The sequence below is a fragment of the Microtus pennsylvanicus genome, chromosome 1, assembly GCF_037038515.1.
Source record: "Microtus pennsylvanicus isolate mMicPen1 chromosome 1, mMicPen1.hap1, whole genome shotgun sequence".
In the NCBI taxonomy this organism is placed as follows: domain Eukaryota; kingdom Metazoa; phylum Chordata; class Mammalia; order Rodentia; family Cricetidae; genus Microtus; species Microtus pennsylvanicus.
Genome location: NC_134579.1, coordinates 145,609,756 through 145,636,791, shown reverse-complemented (window position 1 = coordinate 145,636,791; position 27,036 = coordinate 145,609,756). Strand labels below are relative to the sequence as shown.

At 38.0% G+C, this 27,036-nt stretch overlaps 1 protein-coding gene across 1 annotated transcript; it reads left to right on the top strand.

Moving 5' to 3' along the window:
• The first annotated feature begins 228 nt into the window (after positions 1 to 228).
• LOC142841898 (sulfotransferase 2A1-like) lies at positions 229 to 27,036 on the top strand. Its single transcript, XM_075958967.1, has 6 exons — positions 229 to 405; positions 1,818 to 2,026; positions 3,680 to 3,806; positions 13,361 to 13,455; positions 23,942 to 24,119; positions 26,848 to 27,036. The coding sequence occupies exons 1-6, from the start codon at positions 273 to 275 to the stop codon at positions 26,958 to 26,960; spliced, it is 855 nt and encodes a 284-aa protein (XP_075815082.1). The 5' UTR covers positions 229 to 272; the 3' UTR covers positions 26,961 to 27,036.

Genomic DNA, 27,036 nt, shown 5'->3' with positions numbered 1-27,036 from the left:
TATTATTGAGTTTCTGGTTTGGAGTCATGAACTCAGGCTCAGAAATGCTGGAGAATGATCTCTGTATGAGTTCACAATTGCTTAATACAACAACATTTGACTTACGGTTACAATATCTCTTTCTTCCTCTCAGTAGTTAGTTTTGGAATGAACTATGGGCTGTTAATGATTTCTTTTCGCTGTACTATAAATATTAGCTCTCAACATTATCTAGAAGCTGTACAGGTGGCTAAAGGTGGAATCCTAACAGCACCCACAAAGAGATCTTGGCCATGTCAGACTACCTTTGGTATGAAGGAATACCTTTTCCTGGGTTTGGGTTTGAAAAAGAAATACTTGAAGAAATCGGTGATAAGTTTGTGGTTAGAGATGAAGACACAATCATATTGACTTACCCCAAATCAGGTAAGGACTGTTAGTGAGAATGATCTTGAACTGTATGAGGAAGAATGGGACATTGATCATCATTAATTTAGGCAATGAGTAGAATGTCCTGTATATCAGATGTTTAAAATGCTTTGTGGGTTAGGAGAGCTTTCTGTCAGCACATTTGCACTCAGAGAAAGACTTTAGCTTTATCTTTGAGTTCGAAGATCAGTTAAGGCAGGATTATTTGGGGGTGGGGTGGGAGTGTGTGTGAAGGAAATGGTAGGAGGGGAGGGAGTGGGAATTTTGGTTGGTATTTTTTTAAAACATCTAAAAATTATTTTTTTAAAAAAAGAAAGAAAGAGAGCAATGTCAATGGATCCTAAGGCAGACTCTGGCATTGTTGTGTCTCTGTGTAGAAGAGTGAGTGAAAGAGGGAGAATCATGAGAATAAAGAAAGGAAATAACATCAATAGAAAAAAAGGCATGGATATAAGAATATGTGATGGAGAGTAAAATGTCATGGAGAGAATTACCATGGTTCTTGTTCAGGTTGTAGAAAGAGTCTCAAACTCAAGGAACCAAAAAGAAGCATCAAGACTTTTGGGGAAGGGATGTTTACTGGGTGGAGGAAGCATTGACCATTAGGAAAGTAATAGTTTGCTGATAAGGAATGTGCAATAACTTGGAAAGTGAAGGACGGTGGAATTCAGGATAAAGATTCAGACAATCGCCCAGGGAAGAAAGGTAGATAAATATCCACTGATAAATGAGCATGCAAACATGGATAGAGTGTGTGTGTTAAATAGACAAGAGGGCATTTATTTACCTTAAGGACAAGCAGTACTCACAGACACACTGCCGGATGGATGCATCTCAAGGGCATTGCCTGACTGCTCTTTGGACTGGAGAGGGAGGGGGAGAGGAGTGGGGAGAAGGGGAGAGGGGTGGGAGGAGGGGGAGAAGAGTGGGAGGAGGGGGAGGGAAAGGGGAGGCTGGGAGGAGGTGGAAATTTGTTTTTTTTCCTTTATTCTTTTATCAATAAAAAAAAAGAATCCAAAAAAAAAAAAAAAAGAGGAGCTCGTCTAGATTTTTTCGTGCAAGCTAGAACAGATTTTATAACTTCATCCCTGTGAAATATCTGGGATATTCAAATTCACTGCACCAGAATGTAGACTGATGACAGTCCAGGACTGCTGGGTATGTTTAGGAGGCAGGTGAAGTATACTGAGAATAATCTCTGTTTTTCCAAGTGAAGCATTGCGGGTGAAGCATTGGGGGTGTGCTAGATCAATATACTTTGTGCTAACACCATGTAGACATTGTGAACACCACAGGTCTGTGTACTTGGAAACAGCTGCACTGTAAATAGTGTGACTGTAAAATCTACTTGAGGCTTTTTTAACAAATAATGTTGAAATTACTGACCATCAATTTTTCTTCTTGTTCAGGAACTAACTGGCTGATTGAGATTGTCTGCTTAATTCAGACCAAGGGGAATCCCAAGTGGATTCAATCTGTGCCTATCTGGGAACGCTCACCCTGGGTAGAGACTCAAATAGGAAATCCAATTTTAATCAATCAGGAAGGACCACGCCTCATCAGCTCTCATCTTCCCTTCCATCTTTTCCCCAAGTCTTTCTTCAGTTCCAAGGCTAAGGTCAGTATCCAGTGATTGAGAAATGCTTGGTCAAATGCTCATTGAACTTATTCTACCATGACAGACCCTAGAGCTCCTGTTTAAATGGGACTCTGATTTTTTTTTAGGTTGAGGTAGGAAAGCTGGGATTCTCATGCACTAGGTGATATTGATGTGTTCCCTCCTCAGACTAAATCAAAGTACCATGATATCAATCACCATACAGTGATCATGGCAGATATATGACAGAAAGTGGAACAACACATTAGAGCATCAAGGAACTATATATACAGGTCAAATAGAGTTAAAATTATAGTGTACAGTAGATATTACTGTTTGTCTGTCACCAAAGTAGTTAATTAATTAATTAGCTAATCTTGATTCTATAAATACCCCATGCACAGTGGGTGAAACACCCAACACATACTACCTCATAGGTGAAACAACATGAACAGGCATCAAAACATGTAGATGTTCAACAGTTATGGCTCATCTGTATCCATTGTGTCTTGCTGGGTCTAGCTGTCCATTGAGATCCGTAACCACAGGAATCACCCATGTTCCGGATAGAAGAACTAGAGAAAGGTTCAGAAATATTCATAGCTTCTTGTTAGTAAGAATGTTTACCGGTAGTCTTTCCACCACAGAACTTAATATTATTTTATGCTTAAACTGCAAAGACACTCTTAGAGGAACTATCTCTCCTAAAAATACCACAATTGAGTTGTGACCATTCAAAAATATGTGTTTGTGTCTTATCCGAATTTGGCAAACTCTTGTCTGGAGAAATTGAGGCATAAAGAGATAAATTCTAGAATAATTCCACAAATGCATTGGTTCAAAATATAAGTATCCTTTTATTAAATTTATTCACTTTTAACTTATTTCTTTTATTTTTGAGATTACAATTTAATTGTATACTACACTCTCCCAACCCCTTCCTCCACACTCATTTATATAGCTCTCATTTTCCAGATTCATGGTATCTTTTTCATTGATTTTTATTATATATGTATATTTATACATATCTACATATGTATAAATACTTAAGTATAATCAATCAGCTCTGTCTGTACAATGTTCCTTGTCTGTATGTTTTCTGGGATGAGCATTCAGCACTATGTGACCAATAGTTATGCTTTTCCCAAAGGAAATTGTTTTCTCTGACTCTTCCTTACTTAGTTTCCTGTAGGTCTTTGTTTTCACCACTGGTTAATGGCACATTGGCTTTAAGCTCTGCACCATGACTGTTTTGAGGGTTATATTTGGTAGTTATAGTTACAGAAACCAAAAAGTTTGTCATATCACAGATTGATTGGGCACAGTACTCAATATTCTGTGTAGATAAGTTACTCTTTCACAGCAGGTGGATGATATTTCACACTGTGAGATATTGTTTTTGACAACTATAGAATCAGTGTTAGATTTTTATTATTGTTTTTGTTTTTTACAATAACAGTGACCTCAGTCATTTGGCTGTTATGTATTTGTAAATCAAATTAAAGTCTGAAAGAGGATCTTGACTGTATCGTACTTAAGTATGGTTTTTCCAAATAAAATTAATAAATGATTTTAGAAATGTCATGATATTTGATTGACATTTCATATAAATTGTAACAGGTAAAAGTTAAGAATGACTGTATTGACCCTCATATACATGTTTTTCCATTTTAGATGATCTATGTCATCAGAAATCCCAGAGATGTTCTTGTGTCTGGTTATTTTTTCTTTCATAAGACAAACCTTGTTAAGAATCCAGGTTCCCTGTTAGAGTATTTTGAATGGTTCCTCAAAGGAAATGGTGAGTGTCCTATTAAATATAGGAGTTGCTATTGGCTCAAAGGCATTTCTTTCATTTTATTACTTTAAAAATTACCAACCCAAATTTCCACTTCCTCTCCTCCTCCCACTTCCCTTCCAGTCTTCCACACATCCTTCTCTCACCTTCTCCAATATTAAGAGAGGACAAGGCACCCTGACCTGTGGGAGGTCCAAGTCCCTCCCCACGACATCCAGCTTGATCGCGGTATACATCCAAGGAGAAAAAAATCCCAAAAAGCCAGTACATGCAGTAGAGACAAATCCCAGTGCCACTGTCATTGTTTCCTCAGTCTGCCACAACTGTCAACCACATTCAGAGAGACTAGGTTGATCCCATGCTCATTCGTTGCCCGGTCAGTTGGAGTTGGTGAGGTCTCATTAGCTCAGGCACATTGTCTTGGTGGGTGAACCCCTCGTGGTCTTGACTTCCTTGCTCATACTCTCCCTCATTCCACTCTTCAACTGGACCTTGGGTGTTCAGTCCAGTGCTCTGATGCGGGTCTCTGTCTCTGTTTTCATCTGTTGTTGGACAAAAGTTCTATGGTGATATTAAAGATAATCATCACTCTGACTACAGTGCAAGGACAGTAGAGACACCCTCTTTATTGCTAGGGTCTTAGTTGGGGTCATCCTTGTTGATTCCTGGGAAATTTTCTAGAGCCAGGTTTCTTGCTGACCCCAACATGGCTCCCTCAATCAAGATATCTCTTATCTGTCCTTCCTCCATCTCAACTATGCGATTCCCTCAAGCTCTCCCCAAAACCCCCCTTCTCCGCTCCTCTTCCCCTTTTTTCCTTCCTTCTACTTCTTTCCCTCATGCTCCCAAATGTTGTCAGGCAATATTGTCTGCTTCCAATTTCCAGGTGGATCTATATATGTTTGTCTTTGGATTCACCTTATTACTTAGCTTCTCTAGGATCATGAACTATAGGCTCAAAGTCCTTTTGTTTATGGCTAGTATCCGCTCATGAGTGAATACATACCATATTCAAATTTTTGTCTCTGGGTTAGCTCACTCAGGATAGTGTTTTCTATTTCCATCCATTTGCACACAAAATTCAAGATGTCATTTTTTTTAACGCTGAGTAGTACTTTAACGAATAGATTGCCACACTTTCTTTATCTGTTCTTCCACTGAGGAACATCTAGGTTGTTTCCAGGTTCTGGCTATTATATTTAGTATTGCTATGAACATAGTTCAACAAATGATTTTGTCGTAGAATTGAGCAAATTTTGGGTACATTCCCAAGAGTGGTATTGCTGGATCATGAGGTAGGTTGACTCCCAATTTTCTGAGAAAACAGTACACTGATTTCCAAAGTGGTTGTACAAGTTAGCATTCCCACCAGCAAAGAATGAGTGTCCCCGTTACTCCAAATCCTCTCCAGCATAAACTATCATTATTGTTTTTTTATTTTGTCATTCTGACAGATGTAAGATGGTATCTCAGAGTTGTTTTGATTTGCATTTCCCTGATAGCTAAGGAAGTTGAACATGTCCTGAACTATTTTTGGACCATTTGAAATTCTTCTATTGAGAATTCTGTTTAGTTCAGTACCCCATTGTTAACTGAGTTATTTAAATTTTTAATATCTAATTTCTTGAGTTCTTTTTATATTTTGAAGCTCAGTCCTTTGTCTGCTAAGGGGTTGGTGAAGATCTTCTCCCATTTATTAGGTTGCCTTTTTGTCTTATTGACTGTGTCCTTTGCTGTACAGAAGCTTCTCAGTTTCAGGACGGCCCATGTATTCATTGTTGCTCTTATTGTGCTACTGGGGTTATACTTAGTAAGTGCTCTCCTGTGCCCATGCATTGAAAGCTACTTCCCAATTTCTCGTCTATCAGACACAGGGTGGTCAGATTTTTATTGAGGTCTTTAACCTATTTGAACTTGAGCTTTGTGCATGGTGCTAGATATGGATCTATTTTCAGTCTTCTACAGGTTGACACCCAGTTCTGCCTGAACCATCTTTTGAAGATGCTTTCTTTCTTCCATTGCATCCTTTTAAATCCTTTGTCAAAAATTGGGTGTTCATTGGTGTGTGGATTAATATCCAAGTCTTGAAATCTATCCCATTGGTCAATGCCTCTGCTTTTTTTGCCAATACCAAGCTGTTTTGATTACTGTAGCTCTGTAATAGTGCTTGAAGTCAGGGATGGTAATGCCTCTGGAAGTTTCTTTATTGTATAGGATTGTTTTCGTTATCTTGGGCTTTTTGTTTTTCCATATGAAGTTGATTATTGTTCTCTCAAGGTCTGTAAAAAACTATGTTGGGATTTTGATGGGGATTGCATTGAATCTATAGATTGCCTTTGGTAGAATTGCCATTTTTACTATGTTTATCCTTCCTATCCAAGAGCATGGGAGAGTTTTCCATTTTCTGGTATCTTCTTCACTGTCTTTCTTCAAAGACTTAAAGTTCTTGTGAAATAGGTCTTTCACTTCCTTGGTTAGTGTTAACCCAGGATACTTTATGGTATATGTGCCTATTGTGAAAGGTAAAGTTTCTCTGATTTCCCTCTCAGCATCTTCAGCCTTTGTGTATAGGAGGGCTACTGATATTTTTGAGTTGGTCTTGTATCCTGTCACATCACTGAAGGTATTTATCAGCTGTAGGACTTCTCTGGCAGAATTTTGGGGGTCACTATCATATCATTTGCAAATAACAAATGTTTGACTTCCTCCTTTCCAATTTGAGTCCCCTTGGTCCGCTTATGTTGTCTAATTGCTCTTGCAAGAACTTCAAGAGATATGGAGAGCGTGGACAGCCCTTACTTGGTCTTGATTTGAATGGAATTGCTTTGAGGTTCTCTCCATTTAGTTAGATGTTAGTAGTCAGCTTGCTGTATATTACGTTTATTATATTTAGATATATTCCTTGTATCTTTAATCTCTCCAATACCTTTATCATGTAGAGGTGTTAAATTTAGTCAAATGCTTTTTTGCCATCCAATAAAATGATCGTATATTTTTTTCAGTTTATTTATATGATGATTTACATTGCTAGATTTTCATAAGTTGTACCAGCACTATATCTCTGGAGTGAAGCTTACTTGATCAGAATGGATTATTTTTTTTATGTGTACTTGGATTCGGTTTGCCAGTATTTTTACTAAGAAATTTTGCATGTTCATGAGTGAAATTGGTCTGTAATTCTCTATTGGTTGAATCTTTGTGCAGTTTTTGTATCAGGATAATTGTATTCTTCATAAAATGAGTTTGGAAATGACCCTTCTCTTTCTATTAAGTGGAACACATTGAGGACTATAGGTATTAGCTCTTCTTAAAGCCCAGGGCTCAAAGATATTTTAAAGACAAGATGAGATATAGTTTTGGCTGGTCTTGAACTCTCTATATAGTCAGGGGTGACCTTGAAGCTCTGTTCCTCCTGCATCTACCTCTTGAATTCTAGGACTACACGCAACTACACCCATGTTCTGTTTATTGAATACTGTGACTCAAAACCACAGTGTCATGCATGTTATCGAACTTGGCTACATCCCCAGCCTTTAGTATATTATTTAATATTCAGATGGCTCCATCTTATTCCTCAAAACACAAACAATCTGTAGCTTCCAGACTCATAACCATCTTTATCCTGGTGATGTAGAATTTCTGTTCTCACACACCACTGCATAACAGGGTTCAGGAAGAGCTGGTCCCATGAAAACCCATTCTGGCATCATTTGGAGAGTCTGGTCTTCCCAGCAGGTATTATCCTATGTGGTGAATGAATTAGAAATGATCCACATGTATAATGGAATTTGAACACTTGTTTTCCAGTTGATGGCAGTTTCAAATTTATGAGACACACCTTCTAGGAAGTAATACATCATTGAGTGTGGGATTTGAGAGGAAGTAAATTCTTTTATAATTTGCTCATTTACTTTATATCATGACCTCAGTTTCCCCCTCCTCATCCCATTCCCTCTTCCTACCTATCTCCCAACTCTACCTCCCAATCCACTTCTCCTCTGTTCAGAAAGTGACAGGCCTCAGCATGGGTGTCAACATAGAATGACATGGCATGTTGAGGTAGGACTAAACTCACCTTATATTAAGGCTGAGCAAGGCAACCCACTATGAGGAATAGGTTCCTAAATATCAGCCAAAGCAATAAAGACAGGCCCAACTTCTACAACTAGGAATCCAAGTAAATCAAGCTACACAGTGTCAAACATAAGAGGCCCTAAGTCAATTCCATGCAGTCTCTCTTTTAGTCCATAAGCCTATAAACCCATATAAGTCATTTCTGTGGATTTTCTTGTGATAACCTTGACCCAACTGACTCATCTAATCCATCTCATTCTCTTCAGGTGAATTCCTATAGTAAAGCCCAGTGCTTTGCTGTAGGTCTCTGCATCTGTTTCCATTCATCACTGGATGATGACTCTGATGACAAGGTGCGCTGTTACTGTCCTGATTACAAGAGGTGGCCAGTTCAGGCTGTCTGTCCACTGTAGCTAGTCCTTGATTTGAACATCCTTGTAGAAGCATGGGAGTTTCTCTAGCAGTAGGTTTCTATCTAACCCTAAAATACCCCCATCAAGATGTATCTCAAATACTCTCCCATTCCATACATTCTCCCATTAAAATCCATCATGTTCCCACCCCTGTCAGCACCCAGTTAACTCAGGAAATTTTTTCTATTTTCCCCATTTTAGGGACATATCCCTTTTTGCAATCCTTGCTACCTTGCCTCTCTGGGGCTGTTGATTGTTGCATGGTTATCCTTTACTTTACAGATAATATTCACTTATGAGTACATACATACCATATTTGCCTTTCTGAGTCTGGGCTTCCTCACTCAGGATGATTTTTTGTAATTCCATCCATTTTCTTTCAAGGTTCCTGATGATGTTGATTTTACCAGGTGAGTAGCATTCCATTGAGAAAATGGACCAAATGTTCTTTACCCATTCTTTGGTTGAGGGGCCCCTAGGTTGTTTCCAGTTTCTGGCCATTATGAAAAATGCTGTTATGAATACTGGGGAGAGGATTGAAAAGGTGGGGCATTTCTGGGTCAGGTAAATCCTTGCACAAGAGAATCTCACAGGAATCTATAAGGAAGCTCCAGCTTACACTCCTAGCATATCAGATATGTAGCCTGAACTGGCCATCTCCTATGACCACACTGGTTCCTAGCCCGACAGTAATCAGAGTGACATCATCAAGTAACAGATGGGAACAGATGCAGATCCATAACCAAACATTAGGTGGAGTTCAGAGAATCCTGCAGAAAATGATGAGTAGGGATTGTAGGTGCCAGAATGGTTAAGAACACCAGAAGAAAGCTCATAGAATCAACCTAGTCTCATAGAGCTCACAGACATTGAACTGAAAACCAGGGTGCCTAGAGGGGATTGACAAAGGCCCTCTTCATATATGTTACAGTTGCATAGAGTGGCTCTCTTATGGAACTGCTAACTTCTTATAGAATGTCTCTGATTCTTTTACTGGTTCTTGGGGCCCTCCTCCTTGTACTGGGTCACCTTGTTCATCTTTAATACATGGGGAGATGCATAGTCTACTACAACTTGATATGCAATGTTTTGAGAAGTTTTTTGGGTTTTGCTTTTTTTTTTTCTTTTGGTTTTTCGAGACAGGGTTTCTCTGTGGCTTTAGAGCCTGTCCTGGAACTAGCTCTGTAGACCAGGCTGGTATCGAACTCACAGAGCTCTGCCTGCCTCTGCCTCCCGAGTGCTGGGATTAAAGGCATGTGCCTGGCGGATGTGCAACGTTTTGTTGATATTCATGGGAGACCCTCCCTTTCCTAAACAGAAATAGTTGAGGAATGCTTGGGGATGTTAATAGAGGAGTGAGTGAGGGACAGGGAGAAAATGAGTTAGGAAAAACTAAGGCTGGAATGTAAAAGAAAGAAAAACAAAGGAAAAGCAAACAAAAAATCAAACTATTTCACCCATCCCTCTGGGCAAATCACCTGCTCCTCTCTCAAAGCCAATCCTCACTCATATCCATCACATCTGCTGTGTCCAGTTTCAGTATACTTGTAGTACTTTGCTACTCCATCATTCTCACCTTTCCATATTTGTTCATCATAATAGCATTGGGAGCTAAGATATATCATGAAGTATACCCTTTTGCCCAAACAGCTTTACCTATAAATATTCATTGCAATGAGATGGGTTCGCATTCAGGGTCTCTGGCTTCTGCTACACCATCAATACTGGACCCTCATCTAGACGTGGATGAGGATATTATTGGATATCTTGGATATTCTATTATTGCTCAGACTCATGATTATCCAGTGGCTATTGTTCCACAGTACTTGTCCTTTCCATCTTCTCCAGAGCTTACTGATAGTGTCTATGTTGAGGTAAACCACTCAGTGCCCTGGATCTGGACCTCAATTGTAGCTGAGTTGTTCAGTCCTGGTCTTTGCTATTCCTTTTCCTAATCCAAAAATGGCAGGCAAGGGGCAGGGTCAGGCCTGATTAATTTTAAGGTTCATTTTATTTTATGTGTAGATGTGTTTTGCTTGCATGCATTTGTCTTGCTGCATATGTGTCTGATACCCACAAAGACTGAAAGAGTACACTGACAACTATCATGTAGATACTGAAAACTGAATCCTGGCCCTGTAGAGAAACAGTGAATGCTTTTAACTGCTGAGTCTTCTCCCTACATATACCTGTTTATTTTTTAAACATTTTAAACATTGGAGCACAGGACTGAGCTCCCAAGGTCCAAATGAGAAGCAGAAGGAGGGAGAACATGAGCAAGGAAGTCAGGACCACGAGGGGTGTCCCCACCCACTGTGACAGTGGGGCTGATCTATTGGGAGCTCACCAAGGCCAGCTTTACTGAGACTGAAAAAGCATGGGATAAAACTGGACTCTCTGAACATGGCAGACAAAGAAGGCTGATGAAAAACCAAAAACAATGGCACTGGGTTTTGATCCTACTGCATGAACTGGCTTTGTGGGAACCTAGCCTGTTTGGATGCTCACCTTCCTAGACCTGGATGGAGTGGGGAGGACACTGGACTTCCCACAGGGCAGGAAACCCTGACTGCTCTTTGGACTGGAGAGGGAGGGAGTTAGGAATGGGGGGAGGGCAGAAAAGTGGGGGGAAGTGGGGCAAGGGGGGAGAAGTTGGGGGAGGGAGTGGGCAGTGTGAAGTGAAAGGAGGCAGAAATTTTTTCAATAAAAAAAAGAAAGAAAATATTTCCATATGCTTTAGATTTTCCAGTTTGGTGGAATTTCTTAAGGTAAATTCTAATAATTTTCTGAATTTCACTGGTGATTGTCATAGTGCTCCATTTTCATGTCTTATTGTATTAGTTTTGGAAATTGTTCTTCCCTTTGGTTAGTTTACCTAAGGTTTGTCAACATTGTTTACATTTTGAAGGAATCACATCTGTTTCATTGACTCTCTGGTTTGTTTTGCTGTTGGGATGCTTTCAAATTTTTTATTTCATTAATGTCTGTGCTTACTTTAAAGCTACTGATTTTGGCATTTGCTTTTTCTTTTTCCAGAGAGCGCTAAGGTAAACCATTAACCAATTTATTAGATATCTAACTGATTTCTTTATTAGATATCTAAATGATTTCTTAATGTAAGTACATTGACCTTTAAACATCTCTCTTAGGTTTGTTTACATTGCATCACACAGATTTTAAACTCTGTTGAAATCTCAGTTCTAACAGACCTTCTATTACGTTAGACTTGGTGTTTTTCTCTTGACAATTTCAATGTGCTTTCTTTGTTTACTTACACAATTCTGAGGGAAGATTCTTTTTTGGTCTTTGTGGTGCCCCACTTTCCAACTGTATCTGAGTTGGCTTCTGTTCCAACAGAAAGCAACTTATAGAGATGTTGTGGAATATTATTTTAACATGTGTTACAGTCATTTACGTTGTTAAACATTTATTTTAATATTTCCAAGATGTGTTGCATTCGTTTATGTTTAATTTGTTTAACTCTGTGAAGCTGTGAAACTTTGCCTGTCTAAAACACATGATGATCTAATAGAGAGCTAAGCAGGCAATATTGAGGCAGGAAAAAAGGATAGGCAGGGTTGGTAGGCAGAGAGAACCTAGTTGAACACAGCCACTAGGTCTCATAACTTGATATATATAAACTAAAGTGTAAGAAAATAATATATCCAGGCTGAGTAACATGGTAAAAGCCTTCACCCATGACATTTATGGGATGGATACAGTGGATCAATAGTTCAAGTAATCCTTTCTACAAAACAGACAGAGACAGCCTTCTTGACATTTACTTTGTAATCCCAGCCTCCAAATAAACACATTATCTTAAAAAATGACCTCTAAAGCAAACCAAATGTTAATTATCAGCAACGTATATGTTATTGGCTTATTTTTGATGCTCTCACTAACATGCTTTTGGTTTTTTGCTTATTTTCAGACATGATCAGGTGTATCTCAAATTGGCCACTAATTCACAATGTAATGGAAAATGACATTGAAGCTCTAGTCTTCTCTTGACTCTAACTCTGAGTTTCAGTATTATAAATGTGTGCCACCACTTCTGGCTTGGCTTTTAGCCTTTTTTGATGGGCATAGGTGTGTGTATCCATGATTGTGTAGAAATAAATGTGTGACTATGTCTGTTCTTGTGCCAAAGCTTGAATGTGGAAGACCAACAACAACATTAGGTGTTGAACCTTAATTTCTATTTCATTCAATAGTTCCTGAGGATTCAAACTCAGGTGCTCACACTTACAAGGCAAATGCATTCCACTGAGCCATCACCTGAGACCAGCTTTCAGCCTATTTAAGTGACTTAATTCTGCCAATACTTGTGGAATTCACTTTCTCTCTACAACTTCCCGGTAGGCCATTTACCCTCAGTTTTCAATTAAATCTTAGAATCCTTGAATTCATATATTCTACTGCTCTTACCCTGACTTAACTCTTACCTTCTTTCCTGATTTGATTCAGTTATTTCTTCAGATAATGGGTAACAGTGCAACTGTGAAATGGAGGCTGAGACAAGAAGAGAGTGCACTAGACCAGGATCTATTGTGAACACATCACAATAGCCTTAGGAACGTAAATGAAGTTTGGATGTAAAGGTGGATGTCTATGCTTGGAAGGCCTCTACTTGTCTGTGTTTAGGAGGCTTGGGTGTTGAAGAGTGATATTGAGTAATGGGGGTAACTTAGAGGGGGAAACCAATCGAAGGTGATCTCCCTCGTAATTACTTAAGATAATTCTTCAGACCAAGCCTAACCATGTCCAGAAGCCTCTGGCTTACTGTATTGGTGTGATTGCTTTCCCCAACACATGCCTCAGTCATTGATACCCAACAGGAGGATGTCTCCTCATGGCATCAGTGGTAAAGCAGTGGGGTGATGAGCTTACTAGAGTTTTTGATTTTATCAGCTCATTGTAGTGTATGTATCATTTGTTACATTGAATATTGTAAATATCATTTTGATTTTTCTTAATAAAGGTATCTACCATTTGCACAAAAGTAAAGAATATCAGGCAGTACTCACTTTTATTCTTTGTAACCAACACTTTCTTCCTCCCTTCACACAGTTATATTTGGATCATGGTTTGAGCACACCCGTGCCTGGCTGTCCATGAGAGAAAGGGACAACTTCCTGCTTTTGAGTTATGAAGACCTGAAACAGGTAACCAACATTCTTATTTCAACCACACACCCTCTCACAAACCCACCCATGGAGCACCTCACATTCCTCAGTGTTTCCATGTCAGGGTTAGGCTTATGAACACTCAATAAAAGTTAGATTATTGCTTATGTTCTTTATTGACCTGCATCTGACATTTCCTCTCCAGCCTCCTAGTCCATTTTCCATGTCTTCTTTATCCTACTTTATCTTGACAAAGGGAGCGGTAGCTCACACTTGCACTACAGGTTTTTAATTCTATCTAGTCAGCACATTTGATACATCTGATAATGCAGTGATCAGTGGTTAGTGGGGATAGTAATGTTATTCTACTGTTGTGCCAAAATGTATGTCATCTACCCTTGACTACAAAGAAGAAAACTATCAGTGCGTTCTGGGAGAATACAAGTGCTGGAGTGTAGGGGAAACTCTGCCCAAGGGAGGGCATGTTCGCCTCGGGCTAATGTTTACATATAAATCTGTTGGCTTGAGCCCCACTAGCTCCTCTTTTTTGTATCTCCTGCTCAGTGCTGGATCCCTGGTGTTGTAAGCTATTCCTTCATTAAAATTTGCTGTTTCATATTAAGGTAGCCTGGTTATTACACCGTATACACTGGAGTCACATGAACAGTACAGAGTGCTACACAAATCTGACTGGACATCTACAGGGTGCAGACAGTCAGGAAAGATGTTGTCCTGTGCTCTGCAGTACAGAGGGTTCTTCAGGATGGACTACATTACACTACAGATTTCCAAAGTGCTAGTAGAGATCATTTAAAATGTTTCACCATTAAGTAATGCCATATATTTAAATAGACTTGTAGACTATACATTTACCTGGTCATTGAGGTTTCATTTCATTAAAATGTCCAATTGATGGTATAAGTATGTTTAAGTACTTTGGGTGTGTCTCAAATATCTCTTATTTAAAAAATTTAAAAAAAAATACCTCAGCAGTGTGTCACTTGACTGAAAACCTAGCTCTGAGACATAGAGTCAGATGCAGGGGTTGTAGATCATCTTTACTTTCTTGTATGGTTGGTTTGAGATCAGTTTTGGCTACAAGAGACATTGTTTCAAAAGACCATTAAGAAAAAATAATTTTGTGTATTTTATGTTCATTTAGTTAAAAATACTCCCTCTTGATGATGGAAGTTACAAAATAATCCCACACTAGTTCAGGATTATGTATTATAAATGTTTATTTATTTAGGGGTAGGATCACAGATCAGGGTCCTCTGCACTAATGGGAAACAGGAACTGAAGATAGGAGACAAAAATGAGAGTCCAAAGAGAGAGAGGCAGCGCACTCCTTACAGTTGCATTTATACTATGAGACCATGCCCTAGTGAGCTAGTATATTAAAGGTTATTGCATGAAGGAGCTCCCAAAGTACCTCCCCCTTTTGTTTAAATAAAAGAGTTCCAAAACTAATACAAAACTAAGTACACTAGGAACAGATATCAAGTATAAAATTAGAATTACAACCAGCATAGACAATATTAAGCAAGGAACATATCCTAATGTTTTAATAAACGTTCTATCCTAAGGAGTCTAAGACTGTAGTAGAAATGGCTTGACTAGATCATAAGACGATGGTAATAATGGCTATGTAGTCTTCAACCCCATTGAAGACTGGAGAAGGGAGATAATATTAACTTGAGTAGGCAGGAAGCACAATCAAGCAGCTTCCAAAATGTACAGTAGATGACAGAGACAACTGGCTGCCTAGGCAATCACTCAAAGTCTCATTTGCAATGTTGAATCAGCCAACTTTGGCTAACACCTAGAGTAACTGACAGACCATTTTCAGAGGCAGGAAATTTTCAGAACCATCTTACCCTGTCTTGTGAATGTTCGGCAGCATTTTTTCTTGTATCATGCTGGGTCAAGTCCGGTGATTGTGCACTTTGTCATTGATTAATGCATAGGCAAAAAGCCAGTTTTGCCAAGAAAAAATCAAACTCCAAGTGGAGTGTCTTTGGTGCTCAACACTCTCTCAGGAATTGATCAATGATTGCCAAGAGCAATCGTGTCTCACATTAACAAAATCCCAAGTTATTTAAATGCCATGTTCTACAGATCTTTGAAGTGGTTAAACTTTACCTAGCTATGTGGATAGATACAATCTATCTCTATGTATCTAAAGAACCTGATTAGTTTAACTGTATGTAGACAAACATGGATGACTATTGACGTATAATACTTAACACCTGTATAACATAAAGACTAAGACTTCATATTAGAATATTAAACAATCTTTAAACAACTGTACAACAAATAAGTACATTAACCTCAAAATGTAAACAATGTATAAATATCTTGATCACAGGTAGAAATATGTAATGCAATATGATAAATATATCCTAAAATTGTATCAATATACAAAATGTCTTAAACACAGGTAGAAGCATGCATGTACACAATCTGACAAAATAACTTTGCATAGGTATACAAACATACAGATAAATATACAGTTAAGCATAAATCAGAGCATATTCAATATAACAAATAGAATTTGAACTTATATCAATATACAAAAATTTATACCAATGTAAATTGTCGGTAAATAATAGCTCTCAAGTATTCACTCTATTACTCACTATTATTATTATTAGTGTGAGTAAGTTCACACTAATCTACCTATCATCCCATTCAGTTTTCCTTCTTTATTATTTTCTGTATTTTTTTTAATCTTTGAGGCTACATAATTTCCACCCCAACTACCCACGCTATATGAATTATAATCTTCCCCAAAATGGTGTCCCTAACCCTAAGGACAAAGTTTCTTGGGGAAAGGGGATGTCATCTTCTAGAGTTGCTTTCAGCTTTCATGGGGGCAATGTTCTTTCTATGGGATCCTGTAAAAGTAAAATGACAGTTAAGTTTAAAATTACTGTTTTATATAATTGTGTAAGGTCTTTGAGTAGTCGATAGGGTTTTTTTTTTAAAGTTCTTATTTGAAGTTCTGACCAAAGCATTGTAAGAAGGCTCACCATTTCCACAGCTGGTCCCCAAAAACTGGTCTCATAGTAGCACTATCAGCATCATGATGTCTTAATTAACCAGGTGGAGTCATTATTGTCAGCACCATCTTCTCCCTAGAAGTTTCAAAGGTTACTGCAAGAAAATCTAGTGTTCATTGTTGAAAACTTAAATATTATTCATATAGACATGTACTCAATGAAAGATATGATATACACAAAATGGGCATGAAGAAAAGTAAAATATTTCCTTCAAATCTATCTTCTTTTTGTCCCATACCAGATGGCTCCTGACATGAGACAAAAATTCCGAATGTTTTTTTTTTTTGCAACATGCTTGGATTTAGAGAAGGATAGACATTGTCCAACTCCAAAGCCAGCTCTTATTTATAATTAAAGATGTACACATGTCTGGATAATCAAATTTTACCATGCAAATGATGTCAGATTTCTCTTCGCATGGTGATTCTTTCTGCATAGATATCTTTTCATCTTTAGGCATCTAGATGTCCAAGGTCTCTTGATTCTATGAAGATGAGTATTTTCCTTAAAGACAAGAACAGAACTCTTCCCCAATCCTTATGAGGTTTTCTTACGATTGTCACCTCTGTGAATGAGCTGTCATTTCTCTTTCTCAAGAGGTTTCTCTTTTTCAAATCAAATCTTTATCAATTTCAATGGTATCCATAGCTTTTCCTCTCCTGTGGAAACAAGTGCAAAAGCACTTCCCCAATGTAGCTCCTCTCCTGGTTTCCATTGTGAGGTTAGCATATCCTTGAAATATACCAGCTGATTTAATTCAGAAGTTTTTTCTATCATCCAATGTCTTTCTGCTGCTGTTATTCATTCCTCATTATTGTTAAGAAAACTCAAGGTTAATAAAGCATTAGGGAATGTATTTCTGTGGGTATTTTCTACCTTTTTCTGTTTGTTTAGCATATCCTTTATAGTTCGATTGTAGGAGAGAGACCACTTGTTTGTCCCGGCTGCCCAGAACCGAAATAATCACACAAAAACCATATTAATGAAAACACTGCTTGGCCCATTAGCTCTAACTTCTTATTGGCTGACTCTTACATTCTTAATGTCCTACATTCTTAAAACATTTTAAAAGCCATATTTTGTTGTCTTTGAAAGGTTTAAAGAATACATATCTATCTGAAATACATCTCTGTACATCTAGAAAATCTAACTAACATGACTACTAGCTTAACTATTATAGATGATTATCTATTAGCCTATATTTCTTAATTATACATTGCATTTTTAAAATGAGCTGGACAAACACAATACCTTAATCAAGATCAGAAATACATACACACCATATAACAAAATTGACCTTAAATTTGTATCAACGAACCAAGATCCATACCAATGCAAATCTCTATAGCATATCCCCCTTTAAATGTAAAGACACATTTGTAGACAATATTGGGAATATGGGCATAGTTCTGTCTAAACTTCTTCCTGTTGTTTATTGTGTGAAGTAATTTTTTGAGGGGTATTTAAGGCAACCTTTGAGGGGTTTTGGTTCATTAAACAACATTAGCCTGGAATGAATTCACAGGTTCTCATCCTCTGTGGAAACAAAAGAAGAACTTTTTTCCAAAGCAATATATCCTTAGACCCAAATTCTGAAGTCAAGATACCTTAATAATATAAATGCTGCTTTAGCTTATCAGCCTGTACAATAAATGTCTCTATGTATTTAGCTCTTCACAGTCAAAAATTTCAAAGAAAACATAGTAATATACATAATCCAGATTGTCTGAGTATATTCCATCTTTTTGTGGTTTATTTTTACTCTTTAATTTTTCATATTTATTTTATTATCTTTACTCCTTTAATCTATGACTATAGGTACTGTCTCTTTAAATATATTGTTTTATTTTTTTAAAAACCATTTACTTCTTTTTATAACTCTCTATAGTTTCTTTTTTCCCCAAGCCTATGTACATTTATCCAACATTGTGGTCCATTTAGAGGTCTTTCATGTCTGAATGTGTGCTATTGTGAATCTTTAATTCTCTGGTGTCCAGGAGAACTTAAAATGCTAAGTGCTTCTTAAAAACTTGAGCTGCAGCATTACTAGGATATATAGAGTACTTCTGGATTGCTCAGTACAGAACAAAAATGGTAGAAGTCCTTTAGTGCCTGAGACTTCCAGGTGGGAGCCATCATCACCACCTCAACTCTGATAACCCGTTGGCCATGCTGCCACCAAGTAACTTGCAGTACACTATCCACAAACCCCATTTAAATGCTCAATAGTCAAACTTCCCAAAAGAGGCAGAGCTATTCATGCTGGCAAACTAGGAACCTGCTGTTTGTTGGTTTTATTTTAAAGAAGTCACATAGATTTTACTGGTCCCCACGACACCTTACTCACTGCAAGCCCATCTAGAAAAAAAAATGTGGATACTAAGAAACTGTGCTAAACTCTGTTCTTTTTGTTGAGAATTCCTCTTAAAGCTCTCTCAGGATTTTAAGTGGATTTAGTCTGCCACGTTGGTGCACCAATTTGTAGGAGGGAGGCTGCTTGTTTGTCCTTGTTGTCCAAACTGAAGCAATCACACAGAAACCATATTAATTGAAACACTGCTTGGCCCATTAGCTCTAGCTTCTTAGTGGCTGACTTTTGCATATTTATTTAACCTATTTATATTAATCTGTGTATTGCCACATGGCTGTGGCTTACCAACTAAAGTTCCATCTGGCTCTAGTAGGGCTACATGGCTTCTCTCTGACTCTGTCCTTCTTTATCCTAGCATTCAGTTTAGTTTTCCCTGCCTAGCTAAGTTCTTTCCTGCTTTAGGTCCAAAGCAGTTTTTTTATTTGTTAATGGTAATCACAACATACTGAAGAAAATCCCACATCATTCACTTTGACCTTTCTATAAATACCTGACCTGTAGGATTGTTTGATATACCCATAATATACTTTATATTATAATAAGAAAAAAACCTGTTTCATTCCTTAGAGACATATCCTGAGTCATTATCTGTCTTTATTTGTACATGTATACTAATGATAGTCATAGCTTCTAACAAATGTGTGATTACTAAAGAAGCCTTTCCTGAGCTAAAGGCAGTTGCCAATAGAAAACCTGAATAAGTGTCAATGGTGTGGTGTACATATTTTAATTTTCCAAATTCTGTAAAGTGGAACACATCCATGTGCCAGATCTCATTCCTTTGAGTACCCTTTGTGTTACTCCCTGCAGGTAATGGTATTTGGTCATAGAAAAAGAAATTAGGACATGTCTTTATAATCTCTGTAACTTGTTGACATGCAATAGAAAACTTTCTTTAAATCTTTGCTATTGACATAATGTTGCTTGTGAAACTCTGAGGCATACAGCACACTTCTAGCCAATAATCAGTCAATTTCTGCATTATTACCTTGTGCTAGAGGACCTGGCAGACTAGTATGAGATCAGATGTGTGTGATGTATATGGGACAAAGCCTATTCTCGATTATGTCTTGTACCTGAATGAATAATAAAGACAGTTATATGGTATAAGTTCAGTGGTTTCAATACGCAAGACAACTCTTTCTGCATACTGCAAATCAGTAACTATATTAAGAGGTTTTTAAAAATCCTTTAGTACGATGAGAATAGCATATAACTCTGCCTTTTGGGCAGAATTATAAAGGCTTTCTTCGAACTTACTTAATTTTTTCTGATTTGCAACCTGTATTTCCAGATTTATTTTTAATTTATTTATTAAAATTTTCCACCTCCTCCCATTTCCCTCCCACTTCCCTTCTCCCCCTCCCTCTCCAGTCCTAAGAGAAGTCAGGGAGCCCTATCATTTTAGAAGTCCAAGGCCATCTCCCCTCCATCCAGGTCTACAAAGATGTCTAAGCTCCCAAAAGCCAGGAGAATCAAAACCCAGTGTCATTATCTTTGACTTCTCAGTCATCCCTCATTGTAAGCCACATTTAGAGAGTCCAGAATGATCACATGTTCATTCAGTCTCAGTCGAGCTGGCCTAAGTCAGCTCCCATTAGATTAGTCCCACTATCTCCATGAGTGGACACACTCCTCGTGGTCCTGACTTCCTTGCTCATGTTCTTGCTCCTACTGTTATTCTTCTACACCTTGGGAGCTCAGTGCAGTGCTCCAATGTGGGTCTCTGTCTCTATCGACATCCATCGCCAGATGAAGGTTCTATGGTGATATGCAAGATATTCAATAGTGTGCCTATGGGCACCCTCTCCTCTGCTGCCCAAGGACCTAGTTGGGGACATCTCTCTGGATGCCTGGGAACTGCTCTAGAGCCAAGTATATTGCCAACCCTAAAATGACTCCCTTCATTAGAATATCTTCTCCCCTGCTCCCATATCCACCCTTCCTCCATCTCAACCATCTCATTCCCTCAAATTCATCCCAAACCTTTCCTTCTCTCTTCTCTCTCTTCATCTCCCCTTCCCCAGCCCTACCCCCACCCCTGTTCTCCCAACTTTTGCCCGATGATCTTTTCTACTTCCAATATCCAGGAGGATAAATATATTTTTTTCTTTAGGTTCACCTTATTATTTAGGTTGTCTAGGATCATGAACTATTGGCTCAATATCCTTTGTTTATGGCTAGAATACACTAATGAATTAGTACATACCATATTGTTCTTTCTGGGTTTGGGTCATCTCACTCAGTAAAGTGCTTTCTATGCCCATCCATTTGCATGCAAAATTTAAGATGTCATTGTTTTTTGCAACTGAGTAGAAATATTATGTGTATTTGTGCCACACCTTCTTTATCCATTCTTCTATTGAGGGGCACCTAGGTTGTTTCCAGGTTCTGGCTATTACAAATAGTGCAGCTATGGACATAATTGAACAAATGCTTTTGTAGTATGATTGGATATCTCTTGGGTATATTCCCAAGAGTGGAATTGCTGGATCCTGAGGTAGGTTGACTCCCAGTTTTCTGAGAGACTACCACACTGATTTCCAAAGTGGTTGCACAAGTTTACAATCCCACCAGCAATGTATGAGTGTTCCCCTTACTCCACATCCTAACCAGCATAGGTTATCATTGGTGTTTTTTGATTTTAGCCATTCTGACAGGTGTAAGATGGTATCTCAAAGTTGCTTTGATTTGGATTTCCCTGATTTCTAAGGAAGTTGATCATGACTTTAAGTATATTTTGGCCATTTGAACTTCTTCTGTTGAGAATTCTCTGTTCAGTTGAGTACCCGATGTTTAATTCGGTTAATTAGAATTTTAAAATCTAGTTTCTTGAGTTCTTTATACATTTTGGAGATCAGACCTTTGTCTGATGCAGGGTTGGTGAAGATCTTCTCCCATTCAGCATATTTCCCTTTTGTCTTAATAACAGTGTCTTTGCTTTCCAGAAGCTTCTCAGTTTTAGGAGCTACCTTTTATTCAATGTTGCTTTTATTGTCTGTGCTACTGAGGTTATATGTAGGAAGTTGTATCCTGTGCTCAAGTGTTGCAATCTACTTCCCACTTCCTCTTCTATCAGGTTCAGTGTGGTCAGATTTATATTGAGGTCTTTGATCCATTTGGACTTGAGTTTTGTGCATGGTGATAGATATGGATCTATTTACATTCTTCTAGAAGTTGGCATCCAATTATGCCAACACCATTTCTTGAATGTAAACCTGCCCAGCGGGTCAGTTATTCCAGGGTCCCGAAGAGGCACTATCTGAAAAAGACATGGGCAGGAGGGAGAAATGGAGACCAAGCAAGAGCCAGACAAGGTTCTGTTCTCGATTTGTCAAGGTCTCACTTTATTGGCGAAATGGTTGTGGTTTACATAGCCCTTGAATGAGGAATTTGGCTTGGGATGGGGGCAGGGGCATGGCAAGGGCAGGAAGGGATCTTGCCGGGTCAGCAATGGTCACGAGTCTACACTCGGTCACGAGTCGACACACCTAGTGTTCTCTATGCAAGCAGAATCATTCCTTTTGTGATTCCAACCACAAACAATTCTCTAGATAGTTGGGATGTGGGGTGGGTTCCGCTGACAGATAGCTCTCAAGATAGTTGGGTGTAGGTCACCCCGCAAACATTCTTAGGACAATAGTCCCTGCTATATTTTGGGGAAAATGGCTCCTGACAGTTAAAGATGCTTTTTTTCTTCCATTGTATAATTTTAGCTCCTATGTGAAAAATCAGGTGTTCATAGGTTTGTGGGTTGATGGCCAGGTCTTTGAATTGATTCCATTGGTCAACATCTCTATTTTTATGCCAATACCAAGTTGTTTTCAATACTGTAGCTCTGTAATAGAGTTTGAAGTCAGTGATGGTAAGGCCCCCAGAAGCTCCTGTATTGTATAGGATTGTTTTGGCTATCCTGGGTTCTTTGTGTTTCCATATAAAGTTGATTATTGTTCTGTCAAGGTCTGAGAAGAATTTTGTTTGGATTTTGATGGGGATTGTGTTGAATGTATAGATTGCCTTTGGTAGAATTGCTATTTTTACTATGTTGATCCTACCCATTCAAGAGCATGGGAGATATTTCCATTTTATGGTGTCCTCTTCAATTTCTTACTTCAAAGCCTTAAAGTTCTTCTCAAATAGATTTTTCACATCCTTTGTTAGAGTAACCCCCAGGATACTTTATGCGATTTGTGGCTATCGTGAAAGGTGAATTTGTGATTCCAGCTTAAGCGTATCTGAAGCAAGAAGATTATGTATGTGATGGATATATGAGATATAGCATGATAACCTAACTCAATACAGAATAAAAGCTCCCTGAAATAACCCCAAGTAATGAATATTGACATCATTCTTATGAAAGTGCTACAAAACTATATTATTTTAGATACCCATAGGAAACAGTATTACATGGTGTAAACATGAACTTCTCTCAAAATCTTTGTGCACACTGCCTTCATTCCCATGTATCACTATCTGAAAGTAACTCTTGAAGTCTCTTTAAATGCTCAGGCAAGTGGGGTATGGTGGTGAACACCTTAAATGCCAGCACTTAGAAAGCAAATTCAGGTGGTGGATTACCTATTTGAGCTTGAGGTCAGTCCAGTCTTCATATCATGTTCCATCCCACCAAACAAGGCTGCATAGTGAGACCCTATCTAAAGGAAAAAAATATCCCAGTGCATTTAGTGGGCGTGTTAGCATGCATCTGTGAACACAACTTTACAGAATTGGAAACTGGAGTATCACATGTTCCAGGTCTTCATCTACTACAAAGTAAGTTTAAGAACAGCCTTGTTATGTGAGATGCTGTCTCTAGTATCCTCTCCTCCCTAAAAGAAATCAGTCTCTGTCTTTTAGGTCCAGACATCAGACACATTGCCAGCCCCACTCTTTATAAAATGCTGTTTGTGTGACTTCTGCCATCTGTAAATGCCCTGTTTCTTTCCTCAAATCTCTCGATGCTCTTTTCATTTCATGGTGTCATTTCTTTCTCCATGCCCCCTTTCCAGTGTCCATCCACAGTTAACTTCTCTGCATCTGTTCTCTCAGATCTCTCTGTTCATTAGCATCTTTTTTGTTTCTTCTATTTTAGGACACAAGAGGAACTATTGAGAAGATCTGTGACTTCCTAGGAAAGAAATTAGAGAAAGATGAGCTGGATCTGGTCCTCAAGTACAGTTCCTTCCAAGTCATGAAAGAAAATAAAATGTCCAATTTGAGTATCGTCCCAGAAGATGTGGTTACTAATGGTTTGAAACTCATGAGGAAAGGTGAAGAAAAATACATCTAACTTCAAAATATGTCAGAATATGTGGAGAGCTTGTTGTTTCAATGAGACTATAAGAAAGTTGGGAATGTTTCAAAAGTCATTGCTCATTACAACATAGTTTCATACAGACCTTACAATTTGAATCTTTCCATGTTGATGATGTGGCTTTCAGGAACTCTGAAAAAGAATTGACTTGTTGTGGGAGAGTATCTTGGCATTGCATCTGTCCAGTACCCTCAATATAAAATGAAGTGCAGACATGTTGCAATGAGGCTCTGTAAGGCTCCCTGTATCTTAGAACTCAACTCTAAACAAAATTTCAATGCATGGGACAAAGATATATCTGGGATGATAAACACTGAAATCACTTCCTTCAAAATGATTTGAAAAGCTGTTGAATATGTCAAGATTGCTGACTCCAGACCCCATAAAGACAATGCAAATTATTCACCACTGCTACAATATAATGGTTTTTTCCAACTTAAATTTGAATTGTTTCAGACTCAGGGCTACTCAGTTGGTTCTGAAATGTCTCTCCTGGAATAGTAATATTCATCTTCTCTATGTCTGTGCTACCTCTCTATGCTGGAAAGAGATTGTGGGCATGATTTCATTGCTTTAAAATTAAGGAGTAACTTTGCCAGAGTGAATAACACCTGGAAACTCACCTACACCTTTCTAGCAAATAATTGGTGAGATGGGAGTCAGTGTTGAAGAAAAAATGGGTCAGATGTCAGGTCTCTGGAGATGAGTAAAGAACTAGGGTATAGATGCAGGAAGCAGAGAACAATGGATTTCATTTTCTTCTACCAATAATTTAGATTGTTCAGCCTTAACCTTCAGGCTTCCTCCATCATAGAGTGGTGGAGCATGAGACCAAAATAGGATTTTAGCTCTTTCTCTCCCAAAATATAGTATGGCTCCTGTATCATATGTCTCAGTAGGATATATTTATATTCATTTACGTACACATATATATGTGTGTGATTGTATGTGTGTATATGTGAGTTTGTGTACGAATGACTAAGACATTAATCTTAGACAGAGACAGAAAAAGACCTACAAGAACAAAGAAAAAGAACTTTTAGAACAACAGCTTATTCTAAAAGTGATGATAACAAACAAGCTAAGAGTAGAAAAGGATACTTATAAGTTTCCACCATAACAGATGGCAGTATTATATCTATATCATATAGTGGTATATTATTTGAATATGGTATATCAACAATTACCATTTAATTATGAATTCTTCATATATTCTTTAATAAATACTACTAGAGGCTTAAAAACCTACATGATTCTTCCAGAAAATAATGTGATGTTCTGGAGATATGACTCAGAAGTTAAGAACAATGACTGTTCTTCTAGAGGTCCTGATGTCAATTCCTAGCAACCACATGGTGGCTTGCAACCATGAGTAGTAAGATCAGGTGACCGCTTCTGGCTTGCACAGATACATGCAGGCAGAATGATATATACATAATTAAAAAACAAACCTTTAATAAAGAATGTAATATGATAAGGAAAAGGCTGACCTTTATTGCAAATCTTTTTCACTTCACAAGAATTCATCTATATTATGTTGGGTAAAATCTCAAGGACTCATTTTTCTGCATCAGCAAAATGGAACAAAGCCAATAGCTTCTTCACTCATTCAGGAATGCTTTCAACAAACCCATGTTGAGTATGCTCCCTTTGCCTGATGTGCTTGATTAAAGGAAAGATTTTAAATTTATGAATCATTTTACATTTCAAATATATTAGATTTTGTGCATACATACAAAATAGAAATGAGTAGAGCAGGTCAAAGTATCACAACTATAAAATAAAATACAACAAGGATAGGGGATTCAGAGTTCTGCTTGGAAGAAAGGAAGAAATGATTACACTGTCATTAGTAAAAAAACAAAAGAACAAGACATTATTGTATGGAATATATGAGCACTCCAGTGTGAAGGTACAGACTATACAGTTTGAACAGTTGGACAATTTAACATTACAACTAGAGACATCTTATAATGCAGTTATCAAAACCAAAGATTGTAAAAAGGACATAGGATGAAATAATGTAGGTGTGCATACATTACCAAACACCATACTGATTGAAAACAGGAGTCCTGGGACATTCACTGCTGACTGTTTCTGTGTCTCTTACATCTTCACTGTCATGTAGTTCACAACTGTGTGTATCTCCAGCTCCAAGAGATACACTGCCTCTAACTTCTGAAGGTACCTGCTTTCATGTGCACCTATACACATAATTAAAATTAACTTTAAAAGATGTTTTAAAAGTTGCTTGCATGCTTTTCAGAACTTCTCTAAGTAAACACTAAAATGTAGAAAGAACAATTGAAGTTAGCTTGGATAATTAAGATAAAAAACTCTATTGGGATGAACAGTGTAGGGCAATCAGGTATAGTGGGGAGCAGAAATAATCTGGCCATCTAGAGTGTGAGCTAGTGTTGATGCTGTTAGATTTTGTAGTTGACAGGATGGGACAAAATAAGGTGGGTCAATATTTCCACAGAGGTAGAAGTCTGTTTGCATATTATTGCAAGGCATAAGAAGAATTATATAGGGAGTCACTGGCAGTTTTACTTTATATACTGTTTGTTCCTTGTCAAGTATGTGAAGAGTGGATTGAGGGATATGTTAAGCATTTTAAGTTAAGGAGTGATAGTGTTAAGATCATTATTAACACATCTTTGTGTCTGCTTCACATTTTCCAGGCACAACTGGAGACTGGAAGAATCACTTTACTGTAGCCCAAGCTGAAGCCTTTGATAAAGTGTTCCAGGAGAAAATGATTGGTTTCCCACCAGAACTGTTCCCATGGCAATAAATTCTTAAAACTTTTAAATCATGTATTTTTACTGTAAATGGCTAGGTGTGGTCAAAAAATAAATCCTATAATTGAA

What these genes read in the sequence shown, in the direction of transcription:
- LOC142841898 (XM_075958967.1), top strand. Translation starts at nt 273, where the DNA reads ATGTCAGACTACCTTTGGTATGAAGGAATACCTTTTCCTGGGTTTGGG. An exon ending in ATGGTTCCTCAAAGGAAATG is followed by an intron (nt 3,807 to 13,360) that starts GTGAGTGTCCTA and finishes CCCTTCACACAG; the next exon opens with TTATATTTGGATCATGGTTT. An exon ending in GTTATGAAGACCTGAAACAG is followed by an intron (nt 13,456 to 23,941) that starts GTAACCAACATT and finishes CTTCTATTTTAG; the next exon opens with GACACAAGAGGAACTATTGA.